The 26,478-nt window shown below is 46.3% G+C and overlaps 3 protein-coding genes across 12 annotated transcripts in view; all 3 read right to left on the minus strand.

The window, feature by feature from the left end:
- Positions 1-1,365: 1,365 nt before the first annotated feature.
- On the minus strand, positions 1,366-5,021 carry npffr1l3 (neuropeptide FF receptor 1 like 3). Its single transcript, XM_084687057.1, has 3 exons — positions 4,673-5,021; positions 3,034-3,133; positions 1,366-2,848 (listed from the first exon to the last, which is right to left on the minus strand). Exons 1-3 carry the CDS (start codon positions 5,019-5,021, stop codon positions 1,891-1,893), a joined length of 1,407 nt encoding a protein of 468 aa, XP_084543183.1. The 3' UTR covers positions 1,366-1,890.
- Positions 5,022-7,331: 2,310 nt separating this feature from the next.
- On the minus strand, positions 7,332-13,302 carry LOC146236983 (uncharacterized). Of its 10 annotated transcripts, none has more exons than XR_014740958.1 (9): positions 13,146-13,298; positions 12,833-12,882; positions 11,910-12,598; positions 11,656-11,686; positions 9,194-11,440; positions 8,745-9,079; positions 8,528-8,574; positions 8,061-8,117; positions 7,332-7,836 (listed from the first exon to the last, which is right to left on the minus strand). XR_014740958.1 is itself a non-coding variant. In XM_084687239.1 (8 exons), the coding sequence occupies exons 1-8, from the start codon at positions 13,181-13,183 to the stop codon at positions 8,114-8,116; spliced, it is 3,438 nt and encodes a 1,145-aa protein (XP_084543365.1). In that variant the 5' UTR covers positions 13,184-13,302; the 3' UTR covers positions 7,332-8,113. The 10 variants fall into 10 exon arrangements, 5 of the variants coding, with proteins under 5 accessions (XP_084543365.1, XP_084543366.1, XP_084543364.1 ...); XR_014740954.1 differs by having other exon boundaries at positions 7,332-7,954; XR_014740957.1 differs by having other exon boundaries at positions 7,332-7,810; positions 8,028-8,117.
- Positions 13,303-13,440: 138 nt separating this feature from the next.
- The window catches only part of arvcfa (ARVCF delta catenin family member a), an 18,505-nt gene continuing 5,467 nt past the window's right edge, over positions 13,441-26,478 (minus strand). Inside the window, exons 3-17 of the mRNA XM_084687058.1 lie at positions 25,846-26,478; positions 22,836-23,314; positions 22,133-22,316; positions 21,537-21,654; positions 21,129-21,297; positions 20,674-20,691; positions 20,483-20,554; positions 17,751-17,878; positions 16,812-16,962; positions 16,125-16,317; positions 15,748-15,859; positions 15,224-15,311; positions 14,920-14,996; positions 14,357-14,475; positions 13,441-14,155 (exon numbers count right to left, since the gene is read on the minus strand). The exon at positions 25,846-26,478 is cut by the window's right edge and continues 92 nt beyond it. Coding sequence (XP_084543184.1) covers positions 14,383-14,475; positions 14,920-14,996; positions 15,224-15,311; positions 15,748-15,859; positions 16,125-16,317; positions 16,812-16,962; positions 17,751-17,878; positions 20,483-20,554; positions 20,674-20,691; positions 21,129-21,297; positions 21,537-21,654; positions 22,133-22,316; positions 22,836-23,314; positions 25,846-26,478 — 2,515 coding nt within the window. The 3' untranslated portion in view covers positions 13,441-14,155; positions 14,357-14,382. The remainder of the gene's footprint in view (positions 14,156-14,356; positions 14,476-14,919; positions 14,997-15,223; positions 15,312-15,747; positions 15,860-16,124; positions 16,318-16,811; positions 16,963-17,750; positions 17,879-20,482; positions 20,555-20,673; positions 20,692-21,128; positions 21,298-21,536; positions 21,655-22,132; positions 22,317-22,835; positions 23,315-25,845) is intronic.

A 26,478-nucleotide genomic window follows, 5' to 3' on the forward strand; every position in this document is an offset into this window, starting at 1 on the left:
ATAATTTAGCCATTTAGCAGACGTTTTTATCCATATTGAATGCTTTCGACATGACAGTGAACTTACTTTGACACAAAATTAATCTAAAGTCTATGTTAAATCACAACAACAAAGCCAGACACAAAGAACGGCACAATTTCCAAGTCTCTGAAACAACGTGAAAACATTCAGTTGTTAAAAATGCACATCCTGCATGGATCTGTTCATAAAACGTGTGACTTGAATCGCAACGAACACCAGGTGCCGTACACCTGCAGAATAATCATTAATTACCACCAGCCGAGGGAGAATATATTACAGGAAGTCTACATTGAGCCTTGAATGTTTCAGTGAGGTGACATGCTATCAGACAATTATCTGTACATGGATGAACAAGTTATTCTGTGTAAACTGGCTTGTCAGGACCACATCAGACAGTGTTTACAGGACAGTATCGTATACATGCTAATAGTCCGCTGCTACATAGCATTAACTCAACCAACGAACCTTTCTGGACAGTCACCTTTTATAATTGAAATGTTGAACATACGGGCAGAAAACATCTCCGGACAATTTTCCAATCAGCTGTGCCTGTGGCCTGTGAGGCACCTGGTTGTTATGGTGATGAAGTTGTAATGGTAGGGTCTGTCAGCCTGCAGAGCAGAAAGCTGTAGAGGGTCTGTGCTCAGAGCGCAATTTATAATCTACTCTGAGGGTGAGTCAGTTTAAATTGCATGCAAATGTCATTACTCAGTGCTAGATAATTGACATCAGAATACGTCCTTTTGATCAAAAAGATTCCGTAATAAAGCAATGAAAATAACCTTAATTAGGACATATTTGTATATTTGTACACTTGCACATTTGTATTTTTTGTAACATTTGTATCTTTTGTATTTTTATATTGTTAAATACGGCAACTTGTATTTTATTCTATTGTGTATTTAATTTAGAGGTTCCTATATGTTTATGCACCTTCCTGCCAAAGCAAATTCCTTGTCTGTGCATTCATGGCGAATAAATCCCATTCTGATTCTAATTCTGATTTACAGTAGTGCACATTTTTCTCTCTGACCTCGCAATGATTTTTTCACTTAAAAATACAGTTTATCAAGCATTTGAATAGGACTTGACCAAGGTGTCTATGACTTGGGGTTCAAAGAACAAATCAACCAGCAATCTTATGCAGAAATAACTTTTAACATTCCCTGCTGAAAATATGCTGTCTGTCTGATTTGCAGGTGAAAGGAAGTCTGATTGAAAAAATAATACCTGATTGGTATTTAGGGAGGACATAAAGAAATGAGGTGAATTTCAATTCCAAAAAGAGCAATAAATAACCCACGTCATTCACAAATAATATTGTTTAATCTATCATTCTCCACTGTTTAAATACTTTGCACATACATTTTTTTATGAAACAGTCTATTTCAGCAATGTCAACTACTGACACTTAATACAACCATAATAACATTGTACAATCCTTGATATGACACAGCAAGGAACAACACGTATCAATTTATTTCACAAAGCTAAAAACAAGACAGCACTGTAAGATTTCATTAAGTGCATGTAAACATCAAGTGGCATTTCTTCAAAATGAAAATATCCATATTATGGTCGTCAAGTTGAGGATTCAACATACTTGTATTTATCAAATACAATAATCTCTAATCTCCCTGAATTTAATTTAGGAAGTTCTGCTTTACGTAAACAAATAACAAAATTCCCTTCATAATTTATACATCTTCAGGCTTGGACACTTGAAAGCAACAATTCTCAGCCAAGTATTCTCAGAGGTACTCGGAACATCCTCAGAAACAGCCCCCCATCCTAGACTATCATCCCTCACTAGGAGGACTCAAGAGACGAAGCATCCCATAGTCTCCCATCTCTCGCACCACCGTCTCTTCAGAGCTCCCACGCTCGACACACAACGGCCCCCACAGCAGACACCCTATCTCCATCGTCGACACAGGGACTCCTCTTCATCGCCAGCCCGCCATTGCTGCCCTCCGCCCCCGAGCCCTCTGCCTCCATGTTCCCCTCCTCTCTCTTCTGCTCCATCTCCAGGCACACGCAGCCAGTTGGGTCGCTGCCTGTGTAGATACGATTCCTCACACCCAGGATCAGGGGGTTGACGCTCTGGGCTGTGTCGCGCTGGGTCTGCGTCTGCGTCTTGCTGCGGGGGAGATTCTGGCGGACGCTGCGCTCCAGCGGGAGCGTGTCGCAGCAGCAGCCGGGGCGACAAGCCGCCTGGAAGCCCCTCTTGAAATTCTCATTAAAGTAGCCGTAGATGATGGGATTGACGCTGGAGTTGGAGAAGGCCAGCCAATGGGAGAAGGGAAAGATGTAGCCCGTCAGGAGTTCGAGCTGGGCTCCTTCCGGCCTGGCGTAGTCTGTGATCAGCATGAGGGTCCACAGGGGAAGCCAAGACAGCGTGAAAAGCAGAGCCACCAATATTAGCATCTTAATGACCTTTACTTTCCGCTGCGAGATGGGAGGCTTGCCTACTCGCACGCCATCGGGAGTCTCCGAGCTGGACATGACGGCTGTGGAGTAGAGCTTGGCTCCGATGCAGCTGTACATGATCATGATGAGGGCCAGAGGGACCAGGTAGATGTGAGTGAAGAGCACCACGGTGTAGGCCTTCCTCATCTCCGGATCTGGCCACGTCTCGTAGCACGAATACAGAGGGAGGGTCTGGTTGTCAACGGAGACGACAAAGTGGCCTTCTTCTCTCTCGGCCGTCAGCATAACAACTGAAGGCACCATTATCACCAACGCCAAAGCCCACACTAAACCTATTGTTGCCTTAGCAACAAACAGTGTTAGCTTGGGCTTGACAGGGTAAACAATACAACGGAACCTGCCAAGGAAATACCGGAGAAGTATTGGTCAGAATTTTCAACCTTCATTCAGATGTTTTTACAACAGTACTGTATACAGTTCACGACAACCTGAACTCTGGGGACATTGTTCGAAAACAACATAATTTAATTTCCATTTCGGGTGAAAAGGCACAAATGTTCCAGCAGGACCTGACTGACTTACCTGTGTATTGCAATGGCCACCAGGGTAAAGACAGATGCGCATACAGATATTCCCTGCACCAGACCACTCAGCTTGCAAACTGCGTTGCTGAAGGGCCAACCTGTGAGACAAATATTGCGACAGACATTTGACAATATATTCCAGACACACTGTTATCCAAAGCAGCATTGAGAAAGTAAAGCACAAAATCCAGGTTTGGAAGTACAAGTTTCTGGCAGTATTCAGTCAGATTCTAGAACTTTCAACAGTTGGAAGTACAGTTGCATCAATTTTTAAAAGTTAACAGTTTACCAATGTACATAGCCCTTACTGATTAAATGTATTCTGTCACATACTTAAAAGTGTTGACTAGAAAGAAGGTCTCAAATAGAGTTTGACACTAGCAGTTTCATGAAGTTAATTGTAAATAAAACTGTAATTAAATAACAATGATTCAGCTGCCAGTATTCATTACATAAAAATCAACACAACATCTCAATTAATTAATGGTGTAATCGGTTTGAGTCTGCATGCGGTAACAACAGGCATGATATTTTATTTATAAAGAATGGCGACTTCTGTTACTGAGTTAATATTACAGCTGTGGACTTAGTTGACTGATTAAGGTCAGGGAAATCTGCGTTGCAGTACAGCGCAGTTGTTTATTTATGTTTCAATAAAGCCATTAAGTAGCTATACTTAACCTCTGTATGGGACATGGAGATTTGTGATGTTACTGACTTGTAATTGACGTGATTTTGAAGTATTTTTTTTATAATTTAAAAAAGCTTCTGCCAACACGCCTTTCTTCAGATCACAGAAGATACATTTTTCATTTTGTGAAAGATGATTCTCAAAGCTTTTGTTTTGTCTGGTGACCGAAGATTTGAAAGAAAAACATGGATGAGAAACACAAACAGTGACAGCTGATGATTATGTTCTCTAGCAGTACTAAGCCCTATGTTTTTGTTCAAACAAGCGACTACCCCCCTCAGATACACAGTAGACCCATGAGTCACACATTTCACAAATGGTCAGGAAGTTCTCGTTTGTCATCCACACAAGCCTGGGCAACAAGTCATCTCCAGATGTCAGCCAAGCTAGCAAACGGAGAGCATTCAGTGAGACACAACAACAACGATGAAGGAATAATACCATTCAAAGTACCTCTGCGCGTCACACAAGGCTAAACCAGCACTCTGTGAGCCTCACCTGTGATGAGGTTGACCCTGAGCCTCACCTGTGATGAGGTTGACCCTGAGCCTCACCTGTGATAAGGTTGACCCTGAGCCTCACCTGTGATAAGGTTGACCTTGAGCCTCACCTGTGATGAGGTTGACCCTGAGCCTCACCTGTGATGAGGTTGACCCTGAGCCTCACCTGTGATGAGGTTGACCCTGAGCCTCACCTGTGATGAGGTTGACCCTGAGCCTCACCTGTGATGAGGTTGACCCTGAGCCTCACCTGTGATGAGGTTGACCCTGAGCCTCACCTGTGATGAGGTTGACCTTGAGCCTCACCTGTGATGAGGTTGACCCTGAGCCTCACCTGTGATGAGGTTGACCCTGAGCCTCACCTGTGATGAGGTTGACCCTGAGCCTCACCTGTGATAAGGTTGACCTTGAGCCTCACCTGTGATGAGGTTGACCTTGAGCCTCACCTGTGATGAGGTTGTCCACCAGCGTGGTTGGGATGCAGAAAATTCCCACCAGCAGGTCGCTGATGGCCAGGTTGAGGATGAAGATGTTGGTGACGGTCCGCATGTGGCGGTTCTTCACCACCATCAGACACACCAGACCGTTTCCCACCATGCACAGGAGGAAGATGAACATGTAGGCCAGGGTGAACATGATCGCCACAGCTACCGAGTGTTGGTAGTAAGGGGAGAACTTGATGCTGGTGACCCAGCTGGAGCTTGTGGAGTTCTCCAGATTGCTAAGGCCGGTGAGGTTGACGGGGTAGAGGTCAGAGGTCGTATAAACAGTGGTCTGTTGCCACAGGTCTTCCATCGTTAACTCTGCTTTAAAAAAATAAGTACACCCCACCCCATGGGGGGCAATTGAGGCTTAGTTGTAGAACATTTAAATGCAAATCAAGATGTTTTAGACTCAAATTCCAACCCCCAACCCATGAAAATTGCTTTGGATGAAGCATTTGCTAAATGAACACAGTACACAATTATCTTCCATATCTACATGTGAAGGTAAGGGTGCATTTTCAGTATGTATAGATAATCAACGCACGGACTGATATTTCCACATCACTTCATGTGGAGCTAACTTCAAAGTGGAATGTGTACACAGTTCAGTTGATGCTGAAAATACAGATGGTATTTAGAGGTGTGTGTTCCTCAAATAGAAATGTAGTGAAGTGGAGAGGAAGCACAGGTATTCCGATTACCTAAAATCTAGGTATCTGAGCAACTGATTGATTCAAGATTGCTCATGTTCATATATACCGAAGCACACCAAGAACTGCAAATAAACATGCCGTTTAAATATGATTAATGGTTTAACGATCTTCACACTTTTTGATACATGCGATGCAATTTGAATAAATAATAATTGCAGATAAATAATAACAATTTCACGATTAATGCAACTGTGTTTTCTGAAGTGATTTGCCTCGTCTGTTATGTGTGGCCTGATGAGCACTTATATCCACATAGTAAACAGAAAACAATTGATCGCAATCTCAATTTGTTGACAATCTGTCTAAACGTGCAGTAAAAGAAGAATGTACAAACGTTTTCAAATTCCCAATCATGTCAAACAATGCTGTGCAAAATTGACCATCAAGCTACATGGCATGCAACAAAAACACAGATTACAACGTCAACATGATTGGAGTGTGCGTCCCTAAATTATTTTGAAGGCTACAGTGCAAAGGTGCAGCTGCTTGCAGACAAGATATCCATAGCCTATACTGTTCAGTAGGCCTATGCAATATTTAACAAAAACACGTAAAAATCATATAATTATGCAAAGGATATAATAACATTGAATACTGTTCATAGACTTCCAATGATCGTGCTCATGTGGCCTACTATCACAGGTCGAATTCTAAACATCTCTAATAAACTTAATTTAGAAGATGGTGAATGAAAGTGAAATCGATCAATTGAATGGAATCAGCTTTTAGGTTTCCATTCACCCAATAACAGTCCAAAATGTGGGCTTTTTTCTCTGAGAAACAGCCAATTTAATAGTAGGCTACATTACACCCACAAGAAAAACATTTTTCAATACATAAATAATAAATGTACGTATTGTTTGTTTAATCTCAACGTGGTTTACGGACGAACATACTACAAAGGCAATGCACACCGTTATTAAATGGAATTCGCCTACCACTGAAAATCCAAATGGTCAAATGTTGCCTACCTGATGGTGGCTCAGTAAGATGTTCTTTTTGTACAGTTAAATCAGGAGAAAAGAAGGTCGCCTTAAACAACGGTCGGTGAAACTTTATTAAACTTCGCCCGCGCTTATGACACAAATCCAGCAGTTAGAAATGCCATCTTGCCGACTGAGCGAAGGTTACGTGAACGGCTTTTATAAGTGCACGCGCAACCATTAGCGTCGTGTCCTCGTACCGTTCTGCAGCGCTACAGACCTAGGAGCGTGAATAGCTCAATGAAAATCAGTGAATAGCTGCTCGCTCATTGGAAGAGGCAGGCTGTAGCCTATACAGAGGTGTTCAAAACACACAAGACAGGAGCAGTAAAGTACTCCATATTACAACGATATAAACAAAATAGCCTACCTTTATAAACACCGACGAGCCTATAGAAATAACCTATATGGCAGAAACTGTAGACAAATGACAACTTAACTTTAATTAAGTTATCATTTGGTCAGTCTTGTCCTCGAGGCTATGCTGTGAAGAAGTCAATTATTTCACGATGAAATAATAAATTAATCAGTGCATTCCTAAACCGATATCTGTATCTCGACACCTTTTCGTTGCAGTTGAATTTTCGACCTTCAGGCTTTCATTCCTGCGTTCTGGGATAATTTCATCAATTCAACAAGCATATTCTGAAGACGTATGTCACCCTACCTCAAAATGGTTCTAACAACATTCAGATGGTCTGTAGCGTCACCAGGCCACCCAGCACGGATCCAGCTGTTTCTCTTAAAGTTTAGGAGAGCTTCAGTAGACCCTGGTTTGTGGTTCAACACTTAACAAAACAGGGCGATGTGGAATCCACACGGGCTACATGCTATTCAATAGTATGACTATGAATTTTTGAAAGAAAAAAAAAATCAAATCTGATCCAATTAAAATCCAACATTATGCACCACGAAATTCTAGTTGTAACAGTAATGAAAATACTTTATTCACATCAAGCGTCCTGTGTTATTGCCTGTGGTATGTTATTGACATTTCTTCTACAGCAAAGATCATAAGAGTATGGCAACAACATATTCATACAGTGTACACTGGTGTTATGTAAACTGGAGGGTTTCTTTTAATCAATTAAAACTTCAATCTTTCTTAAATAATATACTTAGATAAAATGCATCCTCTGCTCAATAAACAACCGCCTCCAAGTATTAGACTCAACGTCCAAGGCTGTATTTCCTAGGCGTGACAGCGCCCTCTTGTGGTTAGATGTGGTTATAATGAAGCCATCCTGTTTGGTTAATAGGAGAATCGTTTCCCTTCTGGATGGAGGAACAGATCATTCTGCGTAGTTTGTTTACATCCCAGTGGCACAGCTGTAACCAGGGTCCCTCTTGACAGACGACCGAGGCAAAGTGATGGCGGCGTCATAGGATCAGGAGAAGTTGGACTGTAAGAGCACAGAGAAGCAGGAAACTGCAGCGGGGGTCAAACAGAAACATTGGAATCTTGTGTTCTTCTCATCAGGAATTAGTTAAGGATATCTACTGGCCGTGCTTTCGCACAGAAGCAGAGTCAATCAGCTCCAGGCTTCCTAGGTACACGGATGCACAGTGGTGGGTGAATCCCTACTGATTTAAACACTGACTGTTGATTTGTTCCTAAACCTGGGTCACACTATCCCTGTTCCGACCACGGACCTCCTGTCGCCTTCTACTGCCACTGAGAGCTATTCCCTCCTCCACATGTCCTGTCACCTGGCATCACAACAACAGCACATCCAACACAGGGGTTACTTACACACAAGGTTCACTTTCCTTTACAGCCTAACCAGGTTGAGCTCATTACTAGAATGGACTGTTGGATCGTCGACACCAGACGTACAGTGTATGTAATCGCCATGGGAACCTCTGAGATTCAAACGTTCTCTGCTAAATCATCCACGCCAATCACGTTAGTGTATACTGTACTCGCGAGTCATGTGTGTATATTGTACCTTTATGTAATCTAGGTTAAGGCTCAGAAGGGGGCAACACATGTTTTTGAAAAAGGACTATACAGTCAATCTATTCATGTGTTCTGTTCACTCAGGAATACGCCGTTGCCAGGCTGAATTTCAAGACGACACACTTAGTTTGATCAATGTGACTAAAAGGTCTGTACTTACTGTGCTGCTTTCTTCAGTGGCGGTGCACTTATCTTCTGACCTGCTCTCTGGTAGAAGTGGAGAGTGCAGTGCATGCATTAAAATATCTAACAAATGTTGTCATATATTTTACCGTTACTGTACAAGTAAGATAACATGTTATATATATATATATATATATATATATATAGTGTTATGGTAGCATATAGTGTTCATGATCATGCAGGTATCATGTCACCTGCTGTGTGTGGGAAGGTGGTCTGTCTGATGATCTGCAGCTCAGCCCTGGGTCAGACTGGCTCCGGGCCGGGCCTGCTGTTGTAGTGGACGTTCTGGGAGCGGGGTCCAGGTCAGAGGAGGGCGGAAGGAGCTCCGCTGTGGGGAGTGAAGCAGGGGAGCCCTGAACGGCAGGGGCAGGGTAGAGCTGGGGGTAGGAGATGGAGGACAGACCCAGGAGTAGACTGATGGCACTCACGATGGCGTGGATGAGGTCTGGGCTGCTGGGGGCTGGGGACAGCAGAGGAGGGGAGGAGGAGGGGGGTTGGAGGGGCAGAGGGTCGCCGGATTCTTCCACTGCAACCAGACAGTTCAGAATAAATTGTGACTGATCCCCTCACACACACATTTACACACAAACACACATATAAAAACGTAAATGGCAATGGAACACAGGCGCCGGCAACTTACATCTCGGCTGAGTTGAAGGCGACTGGGTGGCTTTGGTGTTTTTGAAGTGTCGATATGTGTCATTCCTGCTAAGTGGGGACCTTTGAGCGGGCACCGCGTAGGGTGGGCTCCTCTGACAGGCACAGAGTTTGTTGCTGGGTGCACATGGAAATGGGGCTTTAAAGAGCACCTGTCCCTTAGATGCTTTGGCTTTCTTGTCACCTCTGAAGCCCTCTTCAGGATCCAGCTCCGCCTTTGGAAGCGAGGCCCTCTCTCCATGCTTACGCGGAGGTTCCCCGGATCCAGCCCTCACAGGAGCAGAGCTGCTAAGATTGGCCTTCTCAAGTAGCAACTCGGAGGCAAAAGAGGGGGAATCGCGGGGAGAACGGCAGGTCTCTGGCCTCACACGGGGGTCAGGGCCGGACGCGGAGGTTGCGGCGGACTTCCTCTCGCTCTTCCTGCCGGGGTTTGAGGGACGAAGGCGGAGCGGCGTCCCGGAGGGTTGGGTCTTGGAAGGGCAACTTTTTGGTCTCGGCGTGTCAGGTTTCTGATAAGAGTGCCTTGTCCTCCCCTGTGAGGTCATGCTGGAGTCTCTCTGTTTACTGGAGGAGGTGGCTGAACTGGGACACTGGAATGGGCAAACAGGCCAACTGTTGAGTGGGGTCCTGGATAATTCCTGTTTATCCGCATGAGTTTTAACTCTCGGGCTTAAGTATCTGCTCCACACGGATATGTGGCTGTGAAGGCCTGAGGCGGGAGGCGGGCCTGAGGCGGGAGGCGGGCCTGAGGCGGGAGGCGGGCCTGAGGCGGGAGGCGGGCCTGAGACGGGAGGCGGGCCTGAGGCAGGAGGCGGGCGCCTCCTCTCCACGTCTCTGGAGACGGACGGGGATCGTCCCACAGCGTTCCCCAAATCCTCTTCCGTTTTCGGCACCCAGGGTGTGCCGGTGGAAGCTGTCGTCAGGTCGTACCCAGTGGAGGGGATCTTCCTGGTTGGCTGGCAGACGCCTGTGTCGGGAGATTTGGGACTTTGGGGAGGTGGAGAGTGATGAAAGGCTGGAGAGCCAGTCTCCCAGCTGCCAAAACTCCTGGGTGTAGGAGGCCTCTTGAACAGACACATCGGCAGAGGGAAATACTTTGCCAATGTGGGCGTTGTAGGGACTGACACCGAAGTCTTGGCTTTTAGATGTCTGTCAGCTGTTTCCGTTGTTTTCGGGGAATACGAGGTTGAGGATGTTGAGGGAGGCTTGCATGAGGACTTCCTGTTGGCGTTGTGGGCGGGGCCTCTCGGGCCGCGCGGAGTCTCCTCGCGGCAGAAGAAGAAGAAAGGCGGAGACAGCTGGCAGTCTGATAGGCTGCTCCGGCCGGGTGAGGGAGGTTCAGGTGGGGCTTTGAGGCGTTTTGGCTGGAGGTCTGCTGGTTGTTTCGTTCCACCGGCTTTCGGACGCGTTCTTGGCGTACAGTGCTCCTTTGTCTGCCTGGTCTTCTCCTTCTTCTCAGGAACTTTCAAAGTCTCCGCTGCAGGACCCTTGTGGGGATCTCCAAACGCCTTGCCAGTGGGACTCCTGTCTCTCCATCTTGACTCGGGGTTTCTCGTTTTGGGGCTGGACTCTTTGGCTGAACATGAGCCTGAATCCCCCACCATATTTGTGAACATCCTGTTCTTGGAGTGAGACAAAGAACGCTTTGGAGAGTTCTCCTGCTCTGCTTTAGGGGGGAGGGGCGTGGTAGGGGCACTGCGTGAAAATAATGGGGTGCACAGTGGGGTGCCAGGGGCACTGGATAGCAGTATCTGACTGCGTAGCGGTGTGCCAGGGGCACTGGAGGTGAAGGAATGGGGGTAGAGCAGAGTGGTGGGGGCGCTGGAGGGCGTACTGGAGAACGACCGATCGATCACTGAGGTGTCGTAAGGCGTGGTGGCACCAGAGAGAGAGCTGGAGGGCGACTGGGAGGCCACGGGGGCCTTACGCGGCGTGCTCGAGCATGGGCCCGGGCAGTCGGGTGTGTCTGGGGCTGCCAAGCAGCGGGGCGACTGGCCGCTGTCGGCCAGGACGGGGCTGCCGTCCGACGACGGGCAGTCGGAGGCGCTGCTGTCGAACTGGCGACGCCACGGACGGGTCCTGGATCTCCTCGCCAGCCGTGAGGGTGGCTGCGAGGGTTGTTGTTCAGACTGGGGGCTTCGCTTCCTCTTGCTGACTTTGTAGAGGCTATGGGAGGACAGTCCCTCTCCTCCACACAGAGGAGGCTTCACATGGCGACAGGAGGCAGCTCCTACTCAGGAAGAGGACCAAAGGACCTCATTATTATTATTAGTTTCCACCGTCCTTTTCTCCTTTAGTGTTTACTGTTATTAACATAATCTCACTGCTACAGTCATTATCTGTAGACCCTATTGTGTAGCTGTCGGTAGGAGATTATGTATTCATTGAAAAATTGTGTAGGGAGTGTACGGCTAATGTGTTACATGGTCATTAATTCCATCCTACCTTTTCGAATCGAATTCCCCTCTAAAGTCCGCTGGGAAATTAAAACAAAAAAAAATTATATTATGGTATTATTGTGTCAGGAAAACAAAGCACTGCATGATAAAAATTTGACAATAGCTTGTGTTTTCTATTAATGTAAATATAACTCGGAGAGCCTATGGGTCAATCTAAATTGTCGTTCGTATTCAGTTTCATATCTCTTGTAATGTTTGTATTTGTGTTTCAGTTTAGTTAATGCCTCATTTTTTTTATACCTGACTGCTCTTCTTCTTCTTCTCATTACTCAGTGCCTGGTACAGCTTCATCTGGGTCACGTAGCGGCGAGTGAGGTAGGCCGGGCGGGTGCGCCTGCATCGATGCGGAGGAGAGGAGGGGGATGAGCGAGGGGAGGGGGAGGACTCGGAGCTGGAGGTGAGCAGCAACTGATCTCGGACAGCGCAAAACAGGGACACGCCATCCCCCCGCCCAGCCAGCTGAGCCTCGGTCAGGGTGGCGTTCCGCCTTCGGCCCGCAGAGTGACCCAGCCTGCGTGTGGGTGGTCTGGGTGTGACCGGCCTGACCTGCTGGCCTCCTGCCTGAACCCTGGGAGGGATCCTCTGCCTTGTAATTGCCGGAATCAGACGCTGGGTCTTCTCTGGGTGGGAGAACTTGACTGTCCTGGTGCTAGAAATAGGTATGGGTCTCCTGGGATTGAGCCGTGGTTGTGGGCCCGCGGTGGATATCCTTCCAATGGGCAGGGCTCTTGTGTATCTGACCAGCGGTTTGGGGTACGGATCTCCTTTCCAGCCAGGGAACTGAGCCATGGCAATCTTGGCATTAGCTGAGAGATCAGGGTGCGGAGGCAGAGTACACCATCCAGAAGGACTAGGGCCTGACGGGGGGTGACGGCTGGGCAGAGGAGATGCTGACGACCCTTCTCCTGCATCCTTGCACAATTGAGCAGCTAAATAATAAAGGTCAAGATTATCTGGCTGGTTATTAGGCTACTATATCATTTATTTATTCATCCAGATAATCGTCAGCCGACTGTGTATTTGCTCAAAGGTCTGGTGAGGTGAGTTGGTCAACTCTAGGTGATCAGTTAGTATAGCATTTTTATGTTTTATATTTGTTTCTATTTCTAAGATGTTTCCTTTTAATAAATGTCCCTTCATTGACTTGAACGTAATATCCTCACCTGCTAAACACGAACTCGGTCTCAAATTGTCTTCCCTCCTTTGAACTCTACTTGACAATACAGTACAGGGGAAAATAAACAGAAAAAAAGATGAAGTAACGCAACTGTACTTTAAACTGCTAATACTGTACAAGTATTAAGTCTAATAGCTGTGGTGTAATTTACCTGGCTACAAATTGGTCTACTAGTACTTACAGTGGGCTAATTAAAACTAGCTAGCTCTAACGCTACAGTACAATAGGCTAGCCCGCATAAAGTGATGGCAAAGTTACTAAAAGAACATAACCTCGCAACAGCTAGTTAACTCGCCAACCTTTTCCCTCTCAGTAGCTGAGCATCATTTATCTTCATGTTTGCAAACAGAATGTAGCAGACCCTTAAACCAGCCCGAAGCTAAATATGGTACTGCAAAGATTATAGCAAGCGTGCATAAGAAACGTTCAATTCCTTTTGAAAAATGCACTTCTATGCGCTCGAGAGTTCAAGGACTAATCTTATTAAACAGATGAAGCGGAGCTGTCCAGTGCTTAAACAACTTTCAAAAGTCCATAAAAAAACATTTTTATGGAATACAACTTTTTTTACAACAATAAAATACATACAAAATATAGAAATTATCGATTTTTATTTACTTCCATTTCCATTCAACATTGCGATGCAAGAACAAACACTAAGCAAAAATCTTGAATTTCAGCTTCTGGTAAAATGACACTAGTATTTTGATGTTAAGGTATCCATTCCGTTTTGTGGGTACAAGGTAACAACATCCACAATTGCTAATAAATAACATGAGTATTACAATGAATATTACAATATAAATGCCTTCATTTAGAATATTAACAATCTTATTACACATTTACAATCTCATTTTAACTGGCCTTTCAATTAATAAATAAGGAAATTCTGCACAACTTCAGGAAAATGAACCAACAGTGTTTATCACTAGAGTCAAAGGGTGGTCAGGAAATTCTAAAAAGTAGTCTCCACTGTAACTTCAAAGTCGTGTTGACGCGAGCTTTACTAATTCTAATCGCATAGATTCTGTAATGCATTTTGAATTCTGAATATTTTTCTGGATAATTCCACTTATCCTACTGGACTATTATACAACATGTGTAGAAAATGTAGTATTAATTCTCCTAGATTTTTTTGAAGACACTGACATGAAATAAAGGACCAAGTATACACACTATTCAGATCTGTTGAGGAAAAGGCTTCTATTGCCTAGGATCTATCTTCTTCCTCCATGTAAAATGATCCACATCACCAATGGCTTCTACCAATGTCTGTCATCCTCTATATGCATCTGCAATATAATGTTTCCTGCAAAGAAAAGGAAAGATTTATGAGAAACAACAAAACATTCCATCCCCCCCCATGTCAACAGTACATATTTACACAGTTTCACAGCACATCCCACACCCAAGAATGTTAACGCATCTCATCTCGGCACATCTGGAGCTAAAACCCCACCTGAAATACCCTCAGGTGGGTGTACCGTCTCAGGTGAAACAGGGAGTGTACCTGCACTACAGCCCACCCAGCAGTTTTCACACCCAGGAGTCGAGAGGAGGGGGTTTGCGGTCCACGAGACCCACCGAAGGTCTCACAGCTCTGATAAAGTGCTTCCTCTCAGGAACCGTCTGACAGAACACAAATATAACGTTAGTTGTTGTTGTACAAATGAGTATCCGACCTATGATAACAAGTACGGATGATAGCTTTTCCCCCCAATTTAATAAACCTTGCACCTCCTCCAGGACTTGATTTAATTAACTACTACATTAGTAAAATGTCATCATTACGTACATCTGCAGTATTAAAATAGATATTTATGTTTATTGAAAAACGAGAGGGAGTCAGGTGGCAGAGCGGTTAGGGAATCGAGCCATGCCAAAAACTTTCTATTGTGTCCCTGGGCAAGGCACTTCACCCTACTTGCCTCGGGGGAATGTCTCTGTACTTACTGTAAGTCGCTCTGGATAAAAGCGTCTGCTAAAATGACTAAATGTAAACAAAATTGGATACAAGATCAAGGCAACGTGATCAGTGAGAAGGTAGCCTCGTTCACAAGCAGAACTTCCTACCTGGAACGCCTCTCTCTCCAACACGTGGCCAGGCCCCTCAGCCACTCTGTCAGCCTGCTCTGACACAGAGTATCCTTCTGTGGGTGGGAGGGCATTGTTCAGGAGCCGGGTAAACATCACACAAACACCCGGAGAAGAATACAACAAAATATTTAAAGGAGGTGGAGAGAAGGAGAGAAAGGAGATAGAGATTCTGTTCCACAGAAGCATTCCTGGCTGGATGAAAGATTCGGCAGCAACAGAGACCTTTGAAAAAGAACTGCATAGGAAAACATCCACTTCAGCACAGCCATGTTTTGCTGACCTTGATTTTTTTCCATGAGGGGCAGGGTGATGTCATCGTAGCCCTGCTTTGTATTCTTGTTTTTTTTTGGCACTCCAGTTGTTGTTGGCTGAGTGATGAGGAAAAGGATGACACATATAAACACGTATGTTATGCTGCTCCGAATCCTCTACCACACAGAACACTAAACAAGACGAAGCACTCATGACACCGGACTGTGTAATCTTGCTCTGTAAGATGGTTTGTTGCAGTGTTGTTGCAACGTTATTATTGCACTGAGCCTGGTAAAATAGACTAACTTTGCACTTCTGATCCTGGATTTTTTTGCTGTCACTTCTATAAACTAAATTTCTACATATAAAGCATGAAAGTTGGGTTCAGTGGTGCAGTAGAGCATTTGATTACAGATCAAAATATCGCTTTGGATAAATGTCTGCTATACACGTATAACTGGCAAGTATATTTGGGTAAAAGTGTCCACTAAATTACAAAAAAAAACATATTTATAAAGTGCATTTAGTGAGTAATGAAATAATGAAGACTACCTTGAAGTGGCTTTTGTTCCAGCCAGCTTTGAACAGATTGTTCCTCAGGTCCTTGTAGGCCCACACGGTCTGCAACACGTGAGAGGCTGCCTTCGTCTCACGCACTGATTGGCTGACAGACCGGCCACGCCCGAGGACATGGGAGACAAGAGCAGCATGGTACTCACTTGACTTATTTCCAAGATTACCACAACCTTATTACCTCGCCCCCCGCGCATGTGTAACCAAGGACAACTCCTTGAGTCCCGAAAAACTGTCAGAACCTTCTGATCCTAGATCTTCTACTGTGTTTTCTAAATGCACTACTCATACGCCGCTTTAGATCTAAGTGGCAGATACACGAATACAAATGCAATGCAGGTGTGCTCCAAATGTACCTGGTCTTGTTGATGGCAATCAGTTTCTGGATGGCGTGTCCTTGAATGAGCCCTCGGGTGTTCTCAAGGCTGTCTGTGATGATCTCATGGATGGTATTCAAAACGGCCACCACAGTGTCCCCCTCCAGATTTTTGGCTGGCCTCTGCTGGCCACAGGGCAGGTTGCTAACGAGGTCTCTCATAGCATAGCCCCCTGGGAACAAACAGGGACACTGTTTGTGTACGAGGAGGATCTGTGGCTTAAACTGCCACCATAGTTACATTTTTTGTTGTGCCTTGGTTAGCTAGCTTAACTGTATTAAAGTAATTGACATGTTCTTGTTGCACTGTATTTAAGGAATTGAGTTATTCTTGTTGCACTGTGGAATTATTTTCACCGTGCCAGCTAGCTGAGATGATGTTACTGTGTGGCCGTTCCTTGTCTTGGACCACCAGAACACAGTTAGAAATACTGCACTTCTGATCCTTGATCTTCTGCTGTACTTGTTATGTTATGCGAGGTTGCTTTGCATTGTCTTGTCATAAGAATTTTAGTGCCCAGTCTGACTTTGTGTTGTTCTGTTCATCTGACAATAAAATACTTTCTATAGGCACTATCCGTGTGTCACGATGAAAGCGTCTGCTGAATGAACAAACTTTAAAGTTTGGATGGAAATGTTTGAACTGAGATATTTCCGCATGTCTTACCTATGAGGTCTTTATTGCGGCGATCGATGGCCAGGTTGCGGAGAGCTATGGCCACAGCACGGACTACCTTGTCAGCATCAGAACGCAGAAGTTCCACCAGGACCGGGAGTCCCTTCTCCTTCCTGACTGTGGCTCGGATGTAGCTAGACCACTGGGAGCACAGATGGAGAGACAGACAAAATACTAAGCACACAAACAACAAACACTTTGCATACAGACACACACATGCATAGTATACACCAGCCCTCTCTTCCCCAGACTCAAACACAGACACACACATGCATAGTATACACCAGCCTCTCTTCCCCAGACTCAAACACAGACACACACATGCATAGTATACACCAGCCCTCTCTTCCCCAGACTCAAACACAGACACACACATGCATAGTATACACCAGCCCTCTCTTCCCCAGACTCAAACACAGACACACACATGCATAGTATACACCAGCCCTCTCTTCCCCAGACTCAAACACAGACACACACATGCATAGTATACACCAGCCCTCTCTTCCCCAGACTCAAACACAGACACACACATGCATAGTATACACCAGCCTCTCTTCCCCAGACTCAAACACAGACACACACATGCATAGTATACACCAGCCCTCTCTTCCCCAGACTCAAACACAGACACACACATGCATAGTATACACCAGCCCTCTCTTCCCCAGACTCAAACACAGACACACACAGCATATACACACACACACCCTCCACATACACACCCTCCACTGCCAAACCCCCCACACACACACACACACCAAAGCCTCCCCCCCACCCTCTCCACACACCATTCCCCTCCACACCCCCCCCCCCACACACACACACAACTAAGCCTCCCCCCACTCCCTCCACACACACACACGCCCATTCCCCTCCACACACACACACACTCCCCACTCTCCAGCCCCCCCAGAGCCCGGCACTCACGGCCCAGTGTCCCGCCGCGAGGTTCTGCAGCGCTCCTGCTGCGGCCTCCAGGGTGTTGTGGTTCTGACTGCGGGTGAGGAGGGACAGATACAGCCTCACCACCTCGGGCTGATACAGCAGATCCAGACCTTCACAGAGAGGGGGAAGAGAGAGAGAGAGAGAGAGGGGAAGAGAAGAGAGAGAGGGGGAGAGAGAGAGAGAGAGAGAGAGAGAGAGAGAGAGAGAGAGAGAGAGAGGGGGAAGAGAGAGAGGGGAAGAGAGAGAGAGAGAGAGAGGGAGAGAGAGAGAGAGAGAGAGAGAGAGAGGGGAAGAGAGAGAGGGCAGCGCGAGAGAGGGCAGCGCGAGAGAGAGGGCAGCGCGAGAGAGAGGGCAGCGCGAGAGAGAGGGCAGCACGAGAGAGAGGGCAGCGCGAGAGAGAGGGCAGCGCGCGAGAGAGAAGCGAAGCGAGAGAAGCGAGAGAGAAGCGAGAGAGAAGCGAGAGAGAAGCGAGAGAGAGAGAGAGAGAGAGAGAGAGAGACCCCTAACCATCAGAGCTCTCACTGAGGCATATTGAGGCTGACACCATCAGAAACAAGACGCTAACAGCACCAGGCTCCAGATGGAGGGTGCATTACCAGCACTATTCGTTCAAACACTCTCTAAGGACGCACACATGAAAGATATCTAGTCCAGGCTTCCAAATGAAAACTGAATACAAAATATTCCAGCACTACTCCATCTTAGAGTACTGTAGACTAAATGATGTTGAGATTTTAAATGGCAAAGAGAAACATCATTTCTATTGGAAAACAATAGCTGTCTTGAAACATCAGTAGCCATGAAATAATTAAGTAGGATATTTTAATCACACTTTGGTTATGGTTTAGTGCAGCCTCTAAAAAACAAAATAGATGCAAATTACAACTTTACAAAACACAGAAGAGTCTTTGTACCGTTATGGTTGAAGGATTATCCACAGGGGCAGTTTGTTTCCAAAATCTTCTGCCTACCGTTGAGACACTGTGTGTGCATGCATCGCATCAACGTATTAAGTATGAATTATCAATAGAAAAGTGTCTGCCCAGAAAGCAGAATAAGAGCTGGATTCAATTTGAAATGTCATTACTCACTGTTTTCATTACTGGATAGTTTACACAGAACTCCTTCAACTCTAAAGGAAACATCATCTCAGGACAATAATCTGTCACGACAACGCTACCCAAGGATAATACTCTCCCAGTACAACACTGTTTTATAAGAGTACCATCTAAGGACAATCATTTAATCACAACACTATTGTATAAAAGACAATACTCTAAGGTTCGTACTCCCTAACATTCCTTAAAGACAACACTTTTCTAAAGACAAAACAATGTAAAGGATAATCCTATCCAAGGACAACTCTTTCAAACAGCATCTCTCTCCATCTCCACTGGAGTAGACTCCTGCTTGAGGTACCAGAAGAGGAACCCAGACAGAAGACCTGTTCTGGAATCCTCCGTGTCTGTTCAGGTGTACGTGATCAGTCAGCCAAGTCCACTGGGCATCTCGGCTCCTGTCTAAACCCTGAGCAGGCCTCCTTATCACCTTCACTGCAGCTTTCAGCAGGGGGAGGGACAACACACCACAGCTGGGGGGAGCCTGGGTACAGGTACACACACATCCAGGTACACACACACATCCAGGTACACACACACATCCAGGTACACACACACATCCAGGTACACACACACATCCAGGTACACACACACATCCAGGTACACACACACATCCAGGTACACACACACATCCAGGTACACACACACATCCAGGTACACACACACATCCAGGTACACACACACATCCAGGTTCACACACACATCCAGGTTCACACACACATCCAGGTACACACACACATCCAGGTACACACACACACACACACACACATCCAGGTACACACACACATCCAGGTCCACACACACATCCAGGTTCACACACACATCCAGGTTCACACACACACACACACACACACACACACGTCCAGGTTCACACACACACACACACACACACACACACACACACACGTCCAGGTTCACACACACACCTTTCCCAGGTCCAACACCTTTCTGTGCAAAGTTTAAACAGGTGAGAAATACTAGCCTGTAACTGTTCACTCAGTTCTACAACGATCCTTCAGGAGGTGTAATTGTAGGTCTGCTGTACTGCATTTCAATGATGATAATAGAGACCATGTACTCAGCCACAGGTATGAGCTTCAAACACTGACTCTAAATGTCTATCTGGGAACACAAATGACACGACTAATGAGCCTGTAATATGATACTGAATGTAACATAATAGCAGTGCATCTATATTCCCAGAACCAGAATGTCAAGTCAGGCAGACACAAAGACATGGACGCACACATTATTAACACACGCGAGCCAATGGCTCGGCCCCTCACGCGAAATGCATGGTTTCCACGACAACCGTTTGACCTATTGTTTGGACTTATCCAGAGTGCTTCTTTGCCTCTGGTGCACCTGCTGCGGTAGAATTCACATCCCATAATGAACACGCTAAAAACAGTCAGTGGATCAAAAGTAAGTCTTCACCGGCCAAACTGTGAAACCTCACAACTTTAGCCTTTCAAATAACAAACACATGTGAATAAGAATGATCAGGATCCGTTATTATTTGTCAGTTTTATTGATATCCAACCATGTTTGATTGGTGAAGTGTCACCTGTCATACATCACAGTAGTGTTTCATACCTTTCATTGGTTCTCGGCGTTTTGGCAAATCCAGCGTTTCATACTTCTTGTCCAGAAGCCCATTTCTCCAACCTACAAAACACACAAGTGCACACACACACTTACACATGTGGAAAAACCACACTCCTACACACAATGGGACCTCCATTGAAAACAAAGGAAGCACACAGAGAAGAAGCTGCGAGACTCACCTTGATTGAACCACTCCTCTAACAGGCAGCGGAGGAAATAGAAAGAAAGTTCTGGAAAAGCGTTGTGACTCATGATGGGGAACAAAACAGCACAGCATGGAACAATGAGAGGCTTTCCCAGGTCTGTCTCTTGCACCAACTTGATGGGTCTAACCTGACTTACTTGTTACACATATCCATCTGGGAAGTTATCCTTGAAAAAAAAAAAAATACTTGACAGGTGATTGGATTAACCATCTGTCTATCATTCTACATCACAGGCTAACTTCAACACCTGTCGCTGCCAGTATTTCCTCATAGGATGCTGATTGGTCCAAACCAATGTCATATGGGCACAAATGGATAAAGCTTGGCAAATGGATTCTTGAGTGGTCATAATGTCACAAATCCAGTTTCTCTCGCACAGTTAGTTCTAACCCACTTTCTCCTGTTCATTTGCTACATCGACAACAAACCTTTTGCCCTTTTGCCTCCGAAACAGTCAGCCTCCGCCTTCTTCTTCTGCTGTCCTCCAGATCGGGGGACGTGATTGGCCGGGGGCTCTTGAAAGCGCTCCGCCCCCGGGACCTCTTTGTGGACGTGGTAGGAGAGATTCCTTAAGATGCAGACACAGTTCTCTACCGACTGGGAAGGTAAGAATAGAAAAAACACAAAAGTAAGAATACCGAGAAAAAAAACAAAATTAGAAAACCACAACATTTTTTTTTAAAAGGACATTAAGAGGAGGGTAAACCCACCCTTTCTAAATCCCTTTCGTGACCTTGTGGTCCGAGACACTTCCAGTCTCTGCGCTTATCTGCACTTCTGCTGCAGTTTCTATTCATCTGAATTGGAATTCCTATCAGGTGGTCGTGGGTCTCTACCTTATTATCTGTGTCCTTGGTGGCCACTGCGGATTGTAGAGCGTGGAGCAAAGCGTCCACCAGCCCTTCACACTCCCTCAGTCTCTGGCGAGCCTCTGCCCCATCTGAGCTCACATTCCTGGGGACAAAACCGCAACGAAAGACCCTGTCGATAACTAGTAGTCGGCGATGCTGTGGAGTATGGGGGTACAGGTGTAGTTTGGTGATGGAGCATTGGATTACACATCGCAGTATCCCAGGTTCAAATCCCCCCCTCCTCCCTGTCCTGCTTTTGGAGAAGTGTCTGTGGGAGTCAGTTGGCTGAGTGGTTAGGGAATTGGGCTAGTACTCCGAAGGTTGCTGGTTCAATTCCCGGCCATGCAAAATGACATTGTGTCCTTGGTCAAGGCACTTCACCCTACTTGCCTCTGGGAAATGTCCATGTACTTATTGTAAGTCGCTCTGGATAAGAGCGTCTGCTAAATGACTAAATGTAAATGTAATGTAATTGTCTGTGAATGAACACTATTACATTTGGGGTCATTCACGTTTTCCATTCAGTTGGTTTGGTTTCCGGGTACCTATCTCTGCTTCCCTGACCCGGTCAGTGTGCGTACCTCAGACATCCGGAGGTGTTCTTGAAGACGGTCGTCCACTCCGTCTCCCGGGGCCTGGAATGTTCTGTAGGGTCTCTCCTCCAACCAGAATGCGGGATGATGACCTCATCAGTCAGGGTCTGGAGACCGTGGTTGATGACCATCATCTTCAAGGGTTCGTGGGATGAGAGGTTCCAGAGGGTTCCTTTTGTATGAAGAACACGAAGGAGGGTGAGTCTTGAGATGTAGGTTGGAGAACATCAGGTTGCAGAAACTTTTGTTTACTTAAATTTTAACCTATGACCCCTTGATCAGCAATCACATGCTTCAACCACCGAGCCATTTCCTCTACCCATTGGAAGGATTCTAGTCAGCATTGGAAGCATCTACCCTGATATGGGGTATAGATCAGTGGTTCACAATCCTGGTCTTCACGCTCCCCTGCCTTGCATGTTCGAATCGCGATGTTTCCCTTCTCCAACACACCTGATTAAAATGAATAGGTTGTTATCAGGTTTCTGCTGAGCTTGATAACGACCCATTCTTTTGAATCAGGTGTGTTGGAGAAGGGACACATCTAAAACACGCAGGGAGGGGGAGCACGAGGACCAGGATTGAGAACCTCTGGGTTAGAGCATTTGACGGCAAAGTCGAGGTTCGATTCCCTCCCTGAACAAACACATTCCAACTGAGCTCCCCTCAGGATTGCTCTGCAATTCTGTACCTGTGACGAGCTCTCTGACCTCCATGTTACTGGACTTCCGCAGCAGCCTGACCAAGGCAGGGAGGCCGTCGCAGTTCTGGATGGCCACCTTGTTGTCGTGGTCCTTGCCGTAGGAGATGTTCCTCAGGGCTCCGCAGGCCTTGCGGTGGACCTCAGCCTTGGGGTGATCCAGCAGGTCCACCAGAACAGGAAGCCCCTTCAGCTGGCGCACGTCCTGCTTGATGCGGTCGTTCTCGTAGCACAGGTGCTGCAGGTAGGCGGCCGCGTTGGACTTGACCGGGTCCATGGGGTGGCTGAGCATGGTGATGACCTCCCGCAGGTTGGGGTCCCTCCACCGGGGGTCCCTGCGGATGCCGTCCAGGCTGACCATGCTGCTTCGCTTGTGGGGCAACTGGAGGGTCTGGGCCCTGGACATGGTGTGGAAGAAGGAGCCGGGGTCTACGTCCACCTGGGGGATGATGCCGTCTTCGTAACCCCCTCTGAGAAGAAACAAAAGAAAACAAAATAGACAACATAAGAACATGCTACAGAGAAGTGGGAGGTAGAGAGAAACAGAGGTGGGGCGACAGAAAACGGAAACAGCTATGATATTCTATGTCACTTCATCAGTTTTGATAAGGTATTTTTGAGACGGTTCATGTTCAGGATATTTTAAACTGTCAGTCTGAGAAAGACGAAAGGGCAGATTGAGTGTCCAGTACGCTGTGTCAACAGATCCGTCTTCCGTCTACGAGCAGATGGGAAGCGCTGCTGTCCGTCACCAACTGGAAAAAAACTCCTTATTTATCGACGGAGCTGCAGGCTGATTGATAACACCTGCTCCTAAACGGCTGCCCATCTGTCTGTCGTGCGTTCCTCACTGACGCCCCTGGCGCTGGTCTGGATGGCGGACCCGACCGGGGAAGTTCACAGTCTGCTCTGTAGTGTGTACGATCCCCCGCAGCTCTGTGGAAAACTCCGCGCCGATGTGCCAATATGGCTAGAGCTAACGCTATATCTGCACTATATGTGCAGCTCTTTCATTAAACAAGTCTGCTGGATAGAGAACCTGTAATGTAGCTAGACTCTCTCCTCCACTAACTGTATTTACCGTTGGCCTATCTAACGACGTGTTTATACAGTGTGACGAAGAAGACACTTTGGTAGGTTGGATGCCAATGGAAGAGACACATGTCACGTGCTGTTAACTATAACAGTTTTTCTATCCACCTTATTCTCAGGGGGTCTAGAAATGATTATGGTTGCAAGTTCCGGTGACTAGCGGAAGTTGCGGTTTGCTACACATTAGTCCCAGCTAGCCGTCAACAGTGATTCTTTCGAAAGTAATTTCTGTAATTTAACTAAAACTGGTTTGTTTTTAAACACTTGTTGTCATTTGATTGTTATTATCATTGTTATAAAATGTCATTGCGGAGCTCTGGTAGGCTACCTGTTGCGCTGTTTGCGACGTTACTGGCTAACAACCAGATTTAGCTAAATCTGTGGCTTCAACGACAGTGTGTTGAACACACACCCACAACAAAATGGATTTCTTGTGACAAACGGTACAGTTATCTTCGCCTGCCAACAGATGAGGACTACAAAAGAATGTAGCTGAAAAACCTAGCCTTGAAGAGACCACCCAAAACACTATCGTATGTGTACTCATTTCATTTTGTGGACAAAAAGCCGACGGAGGAAATCCGCATATCTTGTTAAGGCTACGAAAGACATCCACCGATTTAGTTCCAGTACTGTCAGTAAAGGTGGGATGCAATTATTCATATATGAATTTTTGTGGGTTAGTAGTGTGCTGGTCCAGCTACACATGAGCACCCAGCCGTTTCTATTTCACCTGACGATGAAACTAAAACCCAGGACCGGTGATTTTTGAGGCTCTGACTAGGCTCTATATCTGCTTTAAGGTAGATAAGGTTGTGTCCCACCTCCTTTATTAAAACGCGACCAACTTTATTGCTGTGGAGGTACCTAGCTACTGATAAGACTCAAAGCTTTTCAGGGTATTTATCGCTTCACCGTCAGTAGCAACAGAGTTAATAAAGGAGCTAAATATGCTATTGTACGTTATTTGAGGCCACTTTTTCAGGTCGACCTCCCATCCCTCGATAGTAGAAGGCAGAGGTATGATTAAACTGTCCCGATTCTGGTGTAACAGGCTGTGTTCCCACATGTTTTATTTCGCATCAGAATTAGGTTACCGCAATGATGTTTATGAGCGTTACCATGACAATCGCCTGCTCCGGAAGTCGCGCCCATAATTCAGGAAATGGATCATGGGAGCTAGGAATAAGGTGGATAGAATCGAATTTTTGTGTTGAGAACGGGAATATTTCCTCGGCTTACAACAATCTAAAAATTATCGTCATTCTTCCAAATACATGACAACCTAAATGGGAAATATATAGTCTTGAAGTAACGCATTAGCTTTTGGAAAGCTCAAGAGCCGTGATATTGATCTGTGTGGGCTGCAGCGCTACTGTGTTCTTAACATGACTGAAACACATGGATATAGATCAATATAAGGCCAGATAAATGCCTTGTTGTTTTAGTTCGATCTAATAAGATGAAAACATGGAGGTACAAACACCATGGAGGTACAAACACCATGGAGACAAATACCAAAGCCATCAATATAGATCCTTGAGGGTTTAGGTTGGTTGAGGGGCAGTTCTATGGGCGTATGTGAAGCCCTCTGTGACATGCTTGCGTGTAAAAAGGGCTATACAAATAAATTTGATTTGATTTATAGATCACAACATCGCCACTGTCTTAGAAACTAGAGAAACTCAACATTCACTGAGTCAATAACATTGTATGAATGCCCATACCAAGGTCATGTTTGCGTAGGATTTCATTTGGAACTGTACTTTACTGTACTGTAGTTTATAACTCTTCATTTAGTATACTGTATGATGAACATTGTCGTAAATAAAACGTGTTCTTAACTGACTTGCCTGATATAGGCTTATAAAGGTGAAATTAAACAAGAAATGGAAACTATGGGCCCGACCTGGTTCTGGAGGGCTCCCTGAGAAGCTCCATGGTGGTGATGGGTCTGAACTGGTGGACTCCCCCCAGGGTTGGGTAGCTGCCGGCCGGGTACTCAGCCTTCACCTCCTGGGTCTCTCCTGGTCCCTCCCTGGGTCTGTCCTGGCCCTCAGGCCTGTAGTTATCCCTGGGCAGAGGCAGGGTGTAGTGACCCCCGGGAGGGTAGTTCCTGGGAGGCCAATAGCTGTGGTGGACCCCTCGAGACAGGCTCCCGTACCCGATACACAGGTCGCCCCCTAGACCTCCGTAGGAACCAGGGAGGTTGAGGAGACCGTGCACATCAGGAGTGGATGGTGGAGGGTCGGTTGGGCGAGGGGCTGGAGGGGTGAAGATGGTCGAGGCGGTGGCAGTGAGGTTGGCGTTTGTGGGGTCGTCACCGGTGGTGACAATGGAGGGCACAGCGTTGGTGGCGATGTTGAACATGACAGTGGCGTTGGCGTTGGAGGGGGTGGTGGTGATGACGTTGGTGGGGGTGGTGGTGATAGTGTTGGTAGGGGTGGTGGCATTGGCAAGGCTGGTCGTGGGGGTGGGGATCAGGGTGGCACTGGGGATCATGGACTCATTTGACGGTGGGTCTTTGGGGGCGCCGGTGTCC

The sequence above is a fragment of the Hypomesus nipponensis genome, chromosome 22 (genome assembly GCF_054491055.1).
Source record: "Hypomesus nipponensis isolate SF chromosome 22, ASM5449105v1, whole genome shotgun sequence".
NCBI lineage: Eukaryota > Metazoa > Chordata > Actinopteri > Osmeriformes > Osmeridae > Hypomesus > Hypomesus nipponensis.